The 14,857-nt window shown below is 38.8% G+C and overlaps 1 protein-coding gene across 1 annotated transcript in view; it reads right to left on the reverse strand.

Annotated features, from left to right (window-relative positions):
* LOC150088089 (intracellular hyaluronan-binding protein 4-like) overlaps window positions 1–14,857 on the reverse strand; it is a 171,728-nt gene that overhangs the window by 70,894 nt on the left and 85,977 nt on the right. Inside the window, exon 4 of the mRNA XM_090369327.1 lies at window positions 6,436–6,507. Coding sequence (XP_090225453.1) covers window positions 6,436–6,507 — 72 coding nt within the window. The remainder of the gene's footprint in view (window positions 1–6,435; window positions 6,508–14,857) is intronic.

Consider the following 14,857-nt stretch of genomic DNA (forward strand, 5'->3'; position numbering starts at 1 on the left):
CAGAAGCTGATGATGAATCCCAAAACCAGGACTAGAGAAAACCGGAATACCCAAGAAAACTGTACTAAATAACCCACAACCACGAACATGACCATAATTTAGCCTTGTTCATGAGGGAACTGACAACCAGGAAGATCTACGTCTGAACCAGAGACAAACTGACACAGGACTTGATATGAACTGGCTACAAATTATTTGCACTGGACCACTAACTGGATGACTAAACCAAATGACCAACGCACGAACTAAGAAAATGATATCACCAGGACCCAATGCTGCATCCTCATAACATGCACAATAGGCGACCTGAACAGGTTACATGACCAACCATAGGACAAGACTGCTCATGTATGACTCCTACATTGAAAAAGATCACCAAAGAAGATCCGGTTCAGATCGCTTGGACCCCCCCCCCACGTGCTCACAACTGTCAATGCCTGATGACGATGTGTACCGGGCTCACTTGCTCGGTACCTTTACTCTCTTTCCCCTGGTGGGGAGGAAGAGACAGTCTTGTCTCCTCTCCACCCCTGCCAACCCTGATTCTTCTCCTGGTGGGACTTGGGCCTGCCTCACTGAAAATCCTGGGGTTGCCTTCTCTATCGTCCCCATACTTCTGTCTTTTCCCCCCAGCATTCAGTCTCCCCACTACTCTGCCTAATACGCCAGTGTATAACCCCACACAAACTGCAAAAACTTACTTCGCCGAAATTAAACTGCATACACCTCAATCGGCTTTTCTAATTCCAGCGCTCACCTCTACCGAGTTTTTTTTTTTTTTTTTTTAGGCCCTAGTCACTAAAATCTCAGGAAACTAGGTGGCAGGGCCTGCCAGAGTAAAATTTCATTCTGTGTACCTGGTCTGCCTCCACGAGGCCAAGTGTGGGCATCGTTGGGCCTCAAGTAGGGGTCCAGTGGCTAAACGGCCAGATGAACAACGATACACAACACTACACATATAAAAAATCCACACACTTTTAAAGCTCTGGCCTTCCAAGTGAACTGGTACACCTACAATGAAAGCAACGCGGAGATGGGGGGGAACCCTGGTGCCGTTAGATATCAATACACTTTACAATCCATTTGGCTGTACAAATAAGGAGCTTCCAGACCTTCAATTGGAAGTGATTGATCTGCAAAATGATGATATGCTAAAGGTTAGGTTTAAAGAAATGGATCTAACCCAATTCTATAAATATCTTTCGGAAGATAAATACAGTCAATTAAAATCATATGCACGGGGATTTATATCTGTATTTGGGAGTACTTACCAATGTGAAAAGACATTTTCGAAAATGAAATATTTAAAATCGCAATACAGATCATTATTAATGGATGACCATTTGCAAACAACTTTATGATAGGAAGTACTAACTTCGAACTCCAGTATGATGAAATATTATCTCAGAAAAAACAATCACATTATTCGCATTAGTACAAAATTTAACCAGTTCTATAATATGTTTATTAATAAATGGAAATATTTTATTCATTTTTTTGTAAGTGCCAGCATGTGTATAAATATGTAAAATGCCTGACGTAGCCCAGTGGTGAGGAGCGAGGATGCATAGCACACGTTCCTTGAGTGGACCAGGGTTGAAGTCCGTGACTACTAAATACAATAAATATTTGTATTGATGATTTATTGTAAACTCTACTGACTTGGATGTCGTGCCGGAGTATAAACAGAAAATATATTTAAAATATCACTTCCTAATAAAAAGATTTTGAACCTGTTTTTTTTGTTGCTCTATGCGTAGAATTACCCATGTAAATATCTTCAGGCTTGCTACCTGGCTCGCCCAGCCTAAAAATTTTACGATCTGGCCCTTTCCAAAAAAAGTTTGCCGACCCCTGTTATAAAGTATCAGCCAAAAAAACTTCCCATTTCACCTATCCATTCCCTCAAAACATTTGTCTAGTTCTTCCTTCAATTTACCAGAGCTACCAACATCCACAACAACAGATGGAACTTTGTCTCAGCAATCAACCACTCACTGGCTAAGAAGACTAATTTTCACACATCTATTCTGCAACAGTCTTTCCTCAATTTGAATTTATGCCCCCTCAAGTGCATAATCTGAGCAAGCGAAGAATCCCATTAGTCTTTCTAGGTAAGAGCATGCTTCTGTTCCCTTCAACAATCTACTTGCCCTTCTCTGCACCCATTTCAGCAGATCTCGATCCTTCCTAGAGTGAGGCCTCCAGACATGTATATAGTACTCAAGATGTGGCCTAACCACACCCTTATAAAAATGGATAATCACTTCCTTATCTATCCTTGCTAGAAAAGTTTCTGTATATCATTGACAAAACACCATGAGCTGTAATGGCAGCATGTCTGCACTGCTCAGAGAATTTCATGTCTCTGACTGCACAATTACCTCCGAGTCTTTCTCATTCTATACATACCTCGAGTGTAGTACCACACAGTTGAAAAGTTACTGCTACCCATTTGCATTACCTTGCATTTGTTGATGTTAAATTTGAACTGCCATTTCTCAGCCCATCAATCCAATTTTCCTAGATCTTGTTATAGTATCTCACCCTGCTGACCTCTGTATCATCTACAAACTTAGACATTAAGCCTGATATACCTTCATCAATATCATTAATAAATACTGAAAACAACAATGGACCCAGAGCTGAACCCTGGAGAAATACACTAATAACATTAATCCATGAAGAGCATGATAACCACTCTGTCTTCTTCCACTTAACCATACCCTTTATCCATAGGATTAACTTGCCCTTAATGCCACATTGCTCCAGTTTTTACAGCAGCCTTTTCTGTGCAACATTTTCAAAAGCCATTCTGAAATCCAAGTATACAATGTCAAAATTATTTCATGCATCTAGTTCCTTGTAACTGCATCAGAGAAACCTATCAGATTGGTTAGATAAGACGGCTGCTTGACAAATCCATGCTGTGATTACAGTATAATTGCATGCCTGTACAAATCGTCCTGCATTACATCTTTACTTTCACCGGTAATTTCATTATTTTCCCTGGATCACACGGTTAGCTAACAGGTTTGTAATTACTTATGTTGCCATTTGGTGAGATTTCTGAATTGGGGATATAATCACACTTCTCCAGTCAACAGGGATCTCCACTGAATCCAAGGATGCTCTCATAGTTATGGCTAAGAGTTTATTTACCTCCTTTGCTGCCTCCCTTAATATAATTGGATAAATTCCATTCCTTTTTTATGTCCATACTCAACAATTTCTCCTGCACTTTCCTTTCAATTATCTTAGTCATTTAGCTCCTCATTAAAGTTTGATAAACTTCTGGCATCCCCTTCCCTAAAGAATTCCTCATATGTGAATGTAGATGCAAAATACCTATTCAATTTGTAGGCAGGGTCATCATCAGTTACCCCACAGACATCAAGTAGCCCAATGTGATTCAATCCCTTCCTTCTACAGTTAATATAGGCATAAAGTCTTTGCTGTTTTTATTTGCATTCTTTGCCAGAGACTTCTCATAATCTGCCTTAGCTTGCCAAACTCCTTTGTAACTTGAATACAGACTAATTTATATCTACCATAGTATCACCTGATAATTTATATGCATCCCATGCACTTTTCTTCTCTGCCACATGTCTCAATGGTCCATCGCGCATCCAATTAGATCTAAGCCTTGAAGAGTATTTCTTTGTTGGTATGAAAAATTCTAGTAGCTTCTTTTATTACTTGCCTGAATACTTCCCATTTAGAATTTGCTGTTGGTAACATCATCAGTTCATTCCACTGCACACAATTTAAAAACTGTCTGAGACCTCTGTCACCTTCACAAAAGCAAGCCTTTCCCTTTATCCTCAACAACTATCCCCACCCACTGTGGAGCCCATATGGGATGCCCACTACGTGGAAAGCAATAAATGCGCCTAGGAGTGGAATGCCAGAGCTACCCAGACACTATACCCGCACTGCTATCAACCTGAATCATGCTCCACAGACTATGAGGGCAGGCAGGGCATTGCCATGGTTGACCCTTGCAGGTGAACCCACTAGCAGACTGACCCTGGTCAAACTATAAAGGACTTGTCGAAGCAAGAGCCGAAGTGCTGTGTTGGTGTTGGGTCCCTCAACCATCAGAATCCCCAGTTTCCATGGGTCACAGCAAATGGGAAATATGCCAGATTCCTAGGGTATCGGCCTGGAATATAGGCAGTGGGCACTGGATCCCATTGATGTTAATTTGGAGGAACAGCAGCATTCCTGGGAGGTCCCCTCACCACATATAGGTGCGCCCATGTTGAGAGGGTATGGGGAGAGGTGATAAATTTAAATTGAAGAAGGATGGTTGAGGAATAGATGTGGGAAAGTTTGCCTTCAGCCAACGGACTGAAGCTGGAACAATCTTCCATCCATTGTTGTAGAAGTGGATAGTTGGAATAAATTCAATGAAGAGCTAGAGGCAAGTAATAAAAGAAGCAACTATTGGAGAGAATGAATAGGGGGTTTTTTTTTTTTTTTTTTTTTTTGGCTGATGCTGTATAAGGTTGCTTACTTACACCATTTGCCACTATTAATACCAATACTAATACATAACCATTTAATATTTTACTAACAGGCATGCATGTCCTACATTAAAGTTATCCCAACTCGTCATGGAGAATTTCGTTCTGATTTTCACTTTCATCTGATGTTTAAAAGTTGGCCGATTCTACTTCAAAAGTAAAATTGGCTGATGATACAGATAAATCCCCCCCCCCACACCAACTGGTTTTAAGGCCACTGAAAGTTTTTAACAATCTTAGAAAACCATACTTTTATTCCTAAAGTATAAAAAATTATCTTGTAAAAAAAAAATCCCTTTTTAATGTCATTATTACCAAACAAACTTGGCTGTACCAAGTTTGTTCCCAAATTTTGGTTATCAGAGATAAAATAATATAGTTAATAGAAAATAAGTTAAATGAGTAGAAAAAATATCAAAATGTAGACATCTGCACTGCCAATGCATTCCCCCACACTGTGCACCCCACACTGTGCATGAATTTTGACATTTCACGTTTGGTCAGATTTATTACCCAAAAATTGGAAGAATCCAAAAAAACAGCAATCCTCAAGTCCCAAGTTTGCCAATTTCTGACATTCACCTGTATAACAGTAAGTCACATTTATTGTGCTGTATTTCTGAACATGTAGTATTTTGTATAAATAAAATGTGATTTGAAAATGACATTTTCTGAAAAACATATTTTTGCATTTTTTTCCCATTTATTATTGATTTTAGAAGCAGTATTTAAATAAATCAGAAATATTAAAAAAAAGTGTAGCAAAATTTATTTATACAAATAATTCTCGATTAGGCCACCGTAACCGAGTGGTCAGGCGTGTGGGTGCATAAGTACACATGCCTTGAGTGACCTGGGTTCAAGCCCGTGACTGCTGAATACGGTGCTGTTTCTTGTATTCTCTCTACCTTGTGAACTCCTCTGACCGAGTGTCGTCCCGAAGTATAAACAGAAAATTTATTTATTTTATTTATAATTTTCAGCAATATCCATTACAATGAAATTTTTGTACAAAAAAATAAAATAAAGGTTTGTGCATCCCTGAAAGTTTGCTGTAACAGGATTTTATGGTATAAAAAGTTATGGTGTATCACAATGAGTCTTGCTACTTAAACTGTGTGCTAAATATTAGAATTACCAAAGCAAAATTTATTGTATAAATGAATTCAAATGTATATGGGTGAAGGAATTAATCTGGTCACATTGCAATTGTTTTCAACCTGATAAAATTTAATTTTGCAAAATGCCACTGAAAATAACATATTTTCTTTGTGTATTTTCTTTAATTTCTTTTCATGATGGTCACCAGGTACGCTGCACTAAATTAAGACAAGATAGTTATTCAAAGAGACATATTTTTCATTCATAGAACTGGTTGGCATTACAATCCCTCTGCCACCTCTTCATCCTGCAGCCCCCCCCCCCTCCCCGGCCAAAAATAATTTGCACATTCACCTGACTTCTGCAACAAATCATTTTAAAATCAGCATATGGATCATGACTGTTAGTTATGGAGTATTATAATAATTAACTATATGCTAAACATAAGAAATGCAAAAGCAGTACTGTCATATACTCAAATTAAAAATACATGGGGGAGAGGGTGTATAAATAGTATAATATTCTCTTTGAGCCTTCTAAACAGGTATGTGGATGCATTATAAAACAGTGTAATTGGGATAAAAACAAACTTTTTTTCATAAGGGGAGAAAAAAATGATCATCAAAAATTTCTTCAACTAATTTCAAAATAATAAAACAGGGATATCAAAATACAAGTGGACTGAATGATTCCAATTTGTTTTGCTAAGGACAATAAAAAAAATTGTATGAATAGTGTATGCAATTCAAATTAAAGAATTTTTCTTTTCTTTTTTTAAATTTCACAACAATTTAGGAACACTTACTCAAAATCATCTCTTGCATTTCCCCAGTTATGAGCCCCAGCTCCATCTCTCTTTTCTACTGGTCTGACACTACTAAATTAAGAAAAAAATAAAATAAATAATATATACAAAGTTAGTCTTTCATATATGGATAAAGAATGATATCACTTGCTACTACAGTACATTTCACATTTTATTACTCCTTTGTCTAGCACTGATAACTAAACTGATAAAGAACCATATACAAGATCCATTATATTATTGCCACATATATATTAAAATTCACCAAAGTCAATGCACTGTTTGTCTAAAAAGTATTTTCACTATGGCAGTAAGAACAAACATGTAAGAATGGTTATTTCTATATTTTCTCCCACTAGAGGTTTCAAGTTAGAAATATGGTCTAGATTTGTGTATTCTTTTCAAACATTCCAAAAAGTTAATCAGATTAATATGTTCATTTCCTATATTTGAGAATAGTGAATTTAACATACCATAATTTTTAGAATGTTGGGCAATAACAACAGTCCGAAATCTTCATTGTTCCAATAATTTGTAAATAATATGTTTGCTTCCTATAATTGAAAGAGTGCATTCCATGTGTGATAATTTTCAGAATGTTGAGAAATAACAGCGGTCCAAAATCTTCATTGTTCCAAAAATTTGTAAATAATAGATAAGTAAAAGTATAGAATTCATAGCTAAAAGCAAACACTTACTTCTGAGCAGTAAATCAGAACAAATCTCAATGTCAAAAGTTTATTCCATGTACAGAAATCTCACCTCAACAGAAGTAAGAAACAAATAAAAATGTGTACCAAGCTATAAATAAAAATGAAGCATTTGATGCTAACAACCCAAAGTTCAATTAATGTACAGAAAGAATTAAGCAGTTAATTTCATGTGCCTCTTACAACCAATTGTTCACTGACTGCTTGGTGTTTTATGGCACATTAGCAATACAGGCCATCAGGCACCAAAGTCCATGATTAGCACAGATAAAAGGGTTACAGGTGACCTACGAACAGGTCACCACATCAAAAGGATATATAAACAAGTGTTAAATATCAATAAAAAGCAAGTAAAAAAGTACATGACTTAAAATTCAGAATGTGTGATGGTATAGATTTATAGCTTTTTAAAAAGATAAAAATTTCTGAGACATTGTCTATCGTATAAAATTTGAGTGTACAGGGCTTGGGAAGATGGTTAAAAGTGCTAAAACATAAACATGCTGAATTGTTACTAAATTCTTATAATGGTGTCATAAGACTTGCACATAGAAGCATCATCAACCAACAGCAAAAAGTAATGTGTCAGATGACTGTGTCCTCTGCAGTTTGAGCAAAAATAACTTCCTCTTCATGATTCCTGTGCAGACTAGACTGCTATATTTCAATTACAGGCTATATCTAATATAATTTTTTTTGTAGTCTGTTCATTCCATGTGTACTCTATCTCACTGCTGATAAAGCCTGCAATGCAATATACTTAAGGAATTTGTGTATACAGGGTGTCTCAAAAATACACGGCAAAACTTCAGGAATGAGTTCCTCACATGTAGACAATAAAAATATTTTATATCAACATAGTTCCGGTAATGCTTGGTTCCCGAGTTATTAACCGGAATGTCTTATCTCCCGCAGGTGATTTCCTTCATCACAAGGTACTGACAGAATCTGGTGGTTTTCCATTCCGACCATGTACTCAAATCATGAGCAAGCGGATATGCACTTTATGTACGGTTTGGTGGACGGCAATGCTCTGGAGGCTCATCATTTGTACCATGAAAGGTTCCCAGAACAAAGATGTCCAGACAGGAAAACATCTGAAGGTATCCATCACCACCTTTGTGAAAATGGGACCTTTATACTTCGTGCTGCCGACAGAGGACGACCAAGACGATGCCAGGAATTTGGCATCGTCTTCGCGAGTCCATGAGACGCCGATGTGAGGCCTGTATTCAGGCAGAAGGTGGACATTTTTGAATAATTATTATAAGGTGATGTGAACAGTTAAGTGTCATAGACAGACCTTCAAAACTCGGAAACTAAGCATTTCCGGAACTATGTTGATATAAAATATTTTTATTGTCTGCATAAGAGGAACTCATTCCTAAAGTTATGCCATGTATTTTTGAGAGACTCTGTATAATATAACATTTCGTATTGATAGGTACGTATGCAGTCCAAAGCTAACTAACTGTATAGTATGCAGCTCAGCAGTATATATATGCTGCACTCGTGGGGAATTTGCTCGGATATTGTCTGGAAAGAAGAACAAGAAGTCAGTGTTCAGCTTGGTGAGCTGAACAGAGCTGCAGGTAGACAAAAGATGGAGAATCAGACTTTGCCCAGCTCTTAAGGGAGAAGCTGCATGCTGGAAAATGAGCATGCCAGGGTGGTATAGCAGAGTGTTTCACATCAAGTGGCACTGGAGGTTTCCCCCAACTCCACATAGTAACTCTGTGAAGGCCAAATAGTGTGGGTTAGTGAGTGTTTGTGAGAGGTTAATGTTGGGTTGTGCTGGTCTGTTGTTCATCTGGCCTCTTAGCCTAGTCGCCTGTGGAACGCCACCAACCACTAGTTACTGTTCTGTCACAGGGAGGTGGACCGGGTCAGTAGGGAAGGAGGCCCATCCTCACTGGGGGGGGGGGGGGCTGGAAATATGTGGTGGTATCAGCCACCAAGTGAAAGGTTGGGTAGGAACCACCCAAGTTGGAGGCAGGAAAGGTATAGAATCTCCTAGGGTGGGGAGAGAAAGAGATCCCTATGGTTGTAGGTCACCTCTCTGGACGAAATGATCCCACACTGACTTGGACTAGCCAAACACTCAGTGACAGCATCCCACACCACGACAGCTAAGAAATAAAACAGCACGGCATCAGCAGGGATGGTCCAGAAGGGGCCAGGGGCCCTTATGGCCACCAGACTTTTCTGGTGATGGGAGTTGGAATAACATTCAGTTTGTTCCATTGATACACATCTTTCATACTTTTTATTTTTATATATTTTTTAAACATTTTGTGCTTTTATATTTTATACTTTTTTTTTTATTTAATTAAGCATCCATCATTCTCACTCACACTAGGGGATAGGTAATATAAACTTTAAAATTTTTATAAACAAAACTCACACCATATAAGTAACTTACATTCTTAATAACAGACTTCCTGTGAATATTGTGCTACGGCTTCTTAATATGTTTCTTCTGCAATGAACAGATGTTCTGAGTTTCTTGGCAGGGGTTCTATTTTAGTTATTAAAACGCTCCTTTGGTCACCATACATTGGGCAGTTGAAGTATATGTGCCCAGTCCTCAACATTTCCACATGTACAATAGGGGCTTTAACCAGACCTAGACTGCAGTGAGCATAGCAAGAAAGTCATGAACATGCTTGGGGAGTACCGTGGGGGGGGGGTTAAGGATAGACTCCCCCACTTGGGGTAGGTATTTCCTAGTTACTTCACCCTTGGTTGATTGTTCCCAGCTTGTTTGCCACAATCGTCGGAGAGCTGTGGTTGTTTTTTCTTTTTCTGCCTGTTGTTATTAGTCAAGTAATACCCAGATATTGGGTGGAAATTCCTTTTTTGAGTCTGCAATTCAGGCATCTTCGTGTAACTTCCAAATATAAGAGCATGGTTCATGCTAATACTTGCAGGGCAGGGGTACTTATGGTACGCCAGACTCTGGTGGTGGAAGTAGAATAGCTCTTTTATTGTACCAAATTCCAGCTCCATAAGAGATAACGGGAAGGTTGTTGTTGTTGTTGTTGTTTGGTTTTTAGGAGCATTAGCAACTAAGGCCATATTGCTCCGGAATATGCGGTGGTCATTCCTTGACCTTTCCGCATCCTCCATATTTGGTGGTGACTAACGGGAAGGAAAACAGCTTTATATATAAGAGCAAGAGTTTTTCTTTTTAATCCTCAAGATCATAGCTGCATAGTTTCTTACTTTTCTAGAGAGGTAGGTCAGATGAGGGTAGAATGACAGCTTGCTATAAAATACTATCCTAAGTATTTTAGTTCTCCTGTTTTTTTAATATACCTTTGAGCAATATGGATTTTGTCTTCTCTGAAGAGACAGTGAGTTTCTGCCCATTTCTGAAGTGTCTATAATGCATGATTTGACTGTAGTTCTATATATGCTCTGGAATTTGCTTTGACTATCATAATTAAGTTATTGGCAAAGGCTACTGTTTCGACTTGTCCAAGATTTGTATTTAGGAGCTCATCCAGCACTGAGTTCCAGAAAAATGGGCCCATTACTGAATCCTGTGGGTATCCTTTTATAACAGAACATCCAACTTCTTTGTATTTTGTTCTTACTATGATTTGTCTGTTTTGCAGGTAGCTTTTTATACGGTTGTATACGTTAATAGTACACTCAGAAGTTGGGTAAGACACTTTAAGAGTGGGTTTGTTTGTTGTTTGTTATTTGGTTTTTAGGAACATTAGCAACTAAGGCCATATTGCTCCGGGGATATGCGGTGGTCATTCCCTGACCTTTCCGCATCCTCCGTACTTGGTGGTCACAGGCTCGCATCCCGGTCTAATCAAGAAGCGTGTGCTACACACTGCTGCTCCTGCCCACCTGGCTAAGGAGGCGCCTTTTTTAAGAGTGGGAAAAGTCACATTGCTAACAAGCCCCGAAGCAGCTGGCCAGTAACATCAGTAACAACAGACAACAAGAACCACAATCAACTCAGATTGATATGTAGAAATACTGAAAAAGTTGAAAAGACAAAAAATCAGACAAAAACCATAATGAGGTTCTTCTCCTCCATTACAATGCACAACCCTATACTAGTCTGTGCACGATGGTGGCCATTGCAAAACTGGGGTGCACTGTTCTTCCTCACCCCTCTCCTAGCCTGGATCTTGCAATTTCCAACTATCACCTCTTTGGCCAGCCGAAGGCTGTGGAATCCATTTTGCAGATGACCAGCTCAAGCACAGTGTTCGCGAAGCCCTCCAGAGCAAGAGTAAGAACTTTTATAGGATTGGAATACAGCATCTGACTCGGAGATGGCAAAATGATGATGGCTCAGAGACTTGCAAAATGATGATGGCTCAGAGACTTGCAAAATGATGGTAACTTTGCGCAAAAATAACAGTGTGTTTATTAATGATTGAGGATTAATTGACGTAAAAGGCATAGTTGTAGGAATTAAATTTTCTGAGGAAAAAATAGGAGGCATTACTTTCGTACTGCTCCTCGTACCACATAAGACTACCATTTATCACTGTCTCTCCAGGATTTTGCAAACAGCTAGTCAGAGCAACAGTACAATACAATAGCTTGTTGAAAATTTATGATCCTCTCCTCGGTTAACATAAGCAAGGCCAGTTGCTTGCACCAGGACTCCAAAACTGCTCTTCAAGGAAGAGTCTGTTGAAAAGGAAGGAAGGCGGACCACAGATTTTGGTGAAAGGTGCTTAATCATTTCATAACAGATGGATGTCATTATGAATTTATTAAGCACTTGTCAAACAGCATTTGTCTTCAAAAGAGTGAGAACTGTTTTCAGTTCTTGAATAGTAAATGACCCGTTATGTGTAAACACCCTTTGATGAGAAATTAATAAAAGTGCCTGTTTTTTATTTTTCTGCTTGAAGAGCAAGAACTCTGGAAATAAGATATTGCTGAGCTATTAGAAAATGTCTCCCTGAGAGCTTTGCTATTGTGGTTGAGTTTGCAATAGCACATGTAATATGTTCCAGGACTGATGAGGGCATGTGATGTGCAATTTCTCTTCATTTTCTGGGTTTTGTCCCAGACTGCCTTAGTACTAGTTTACTGTGTAATGGAGAATATACAGCAAGTCTACGATTCTTTTTGGCTGTGACAATGAATATAGCATGCTTTGGCACATGCATATTTAAAGGATAGGAGATTTGATGTGGTAGGGTATTTTCAAAATATCTGCCAAGCTTTTTTTTTGCCGTGCACCCAACATTCCATCATGGTTTGGGAAATTGTAGATATTTTTGGAAATGCAATTGCAGCTGCATGGACAATATTTTCTGTGATGTATGTGACTTCATCACTGATGGGCTCCTAACTGACTGAAGTGATGTCAAAATCTATCAGATGTTGAAAGGCATTCCAGTCAGCCTGATCAATCTTTCAATGTGATATTCTAAAAGTAAGATGTTTTCCATTAAGTAAAGTAGAGTAGTTATCACAGGAAAGTGATCACATATACACGGTTATTCAAAATGAAGTCCGGGGTTTCAAACAATTCCTGTACACACATGAGCAGACATAGGAAGAAAGAAATATTTCCAGAATGCCAGTATAGTAATGAAGTTTTTTACATACCTCATAAATGTTCAATACGAGAGCCTTTAGTGATCCGGCAGACATCAACTCGAAAAAGGAATTTTTCCCAAACATGGCTTAGTAAATCAAGAGTGATGCTGTCAATGGTTTTGGTGATCTGATCTTTCAATTCTGGTATAGTCACAGGTAAGGGAGGCACAAAAACGTTATCCTTTATGAAACCCCACAGGAAGAAATCACATGGCGTTAGGTGGGGAGACCCAGGCGGCCAGGATTCGATCTGCTGATCTGCAGCACTCCCACGTCCGATCCATCGCTGAGGTAAATGGCAGTTTAAAAAATTCCGGACTATGTGATGGAAGTGACATGGGGCACCATCTTGCTGTAGGATGAAGTTCGCACTATCGTCCTGTAGTTGGGGTAGAAGCCATAAGCATAATAAATCCAGATAAATCTCCCCAGTTACAATCTTTTCACAAAAGAAAAACAGACTGTAAACTTTCCTTTGAGATATGGTGCAAAAGACATTTACTTTTGGAGAGTCCCGCTCGTGTTCCACATGTGTATGCGGATTTGATGTCCCCCAAAATCGCACATTCTGCTTATTCACTTTCCCCGACAAATGGAAGGTCGATTCATCAGAAAAAAAAAAATCACTCTGTCAGCAAACGTGTCATCTTTTTCCATGTGGCTCTGCAGTGCAGTGCAGGAGTTACTCCTTGTGCACAGATCATCTGGTTTCAAAGACTGCAACAGGGTTAGACGATATGGTTTCATTAGTAATTGCTTCCGCAAAACTCGCCAAACTGTAGTTTGTAGGATGTGAAGTTCTTTGCTTGCCCTCGTAGTGGATTTCCTTAGAAAAGTTTCCCTAATGCGTTCCACATTAGCATCTGATACAGGCGAGCGACCAGGACTTTTTCCCTTGCACAGACATCCTGTCTCCTTAAACTGCGTATACCATCATTTAATTGTCTTGTCCGTCGGCGGATCTTTCTTAAATTTTGTCCAAAAGTGGCATTTTTTTGCACAACGGTAACAGATTTACTTACATGAAACTCCAACGCAGTAAAAGTTTTCTCATTACATTCTGAAGCCATGTCGCAACAGAGCAGAACTGGCGTCACAGGCAGACGAATGACTGCACGGCGGTATGCGTCCAACGCCATCTGGTGGTTAGCCGTGCAGCATACCAAACATTACAAGACCAATTCATCTGGCAACTCTTTCACTTAAACAATATTTTAACTGTGACAGGTTGTATTTCAAATTTTGTGGTTTGAAACACAACCTGTTCAAATTTTCCCTTTACCACTGGTTTTTGACAGAGTGGACAAATTAGGAGGTACAGATATAGATGTAGAAGCCAAATGATCTTTCTGTGAGGGTTTTGTGAACTTAATATATAGCATGTGTTGGGAGTAAACGACTCTTCACGTGAAATAGTCGCGCGCGCGCGTGTGTGTGTGTTCCACTGGAACGTTTAAGTCTTGTTGAAACAGGGGCCAAAGTTGTGTACTGAAGGTGGGCCCTCTGAACCATCAGATTCCCACTCCTCCCTTTCTTGAGTTTCCAAGGCTCGCAGTGCAGGACAAAAATACCAGATTCCTACAATGGTAGTCTGGAATCTAGCTGTGGGCACTAGATCCAAGTGATGATAATTTTTTAGAACCAGCAGAATCACTGCTATCACATCCTCGATGTGAGCACTACACACAGGTGTAGTGGCCATACCTAATTTACAGTTTGGAAAGACTGTATTATAGCATCAAATTGGGTATCAGTTTTGGAACAGTCTGTATATATTTAATTAGTATTATATACTAATTAGGTGTGGTAGGTATTATAGGTTAGGTATTATATACTAATTATATACTAATTATTTTATTACATATTAAAAAAAAAATTTTTAATATGTCTTATAAGTTTGAGCTATTAATTTTAAAATTGGGAAAGGATTTCATAAGATGCAAGGAAGCAAGGTATTTGCTGTATCAGTCAGGAAGGGGGGGATATCTAGCAACCCATTTCCTTCTACCATACTCCATCCACTGCCAGATGGTCCTTATTCATCTGTTCCTTAAACTTTACGAGACTCAAGGAAAGCAGTTCATTCCAGTGTGGACAACATACTGACTGAACATAAACTTCCTTTT

This window comes from Mastigoproctus giganteus, chromosome 3 (assembly GCF_048544385.1).
Source record: "Mastigoproctus giganteus isolate SK-2022 chromosome 3, ASM4854438v1, whole genome shotgun sequence".
NCBI classification, from domain to species: Eukaryota; Metazoa; Arthropoda; class Arachnida; order Uropygi; family Thelyphonidae; genus Mastigoproctus; species Mastigoproctus giganteus.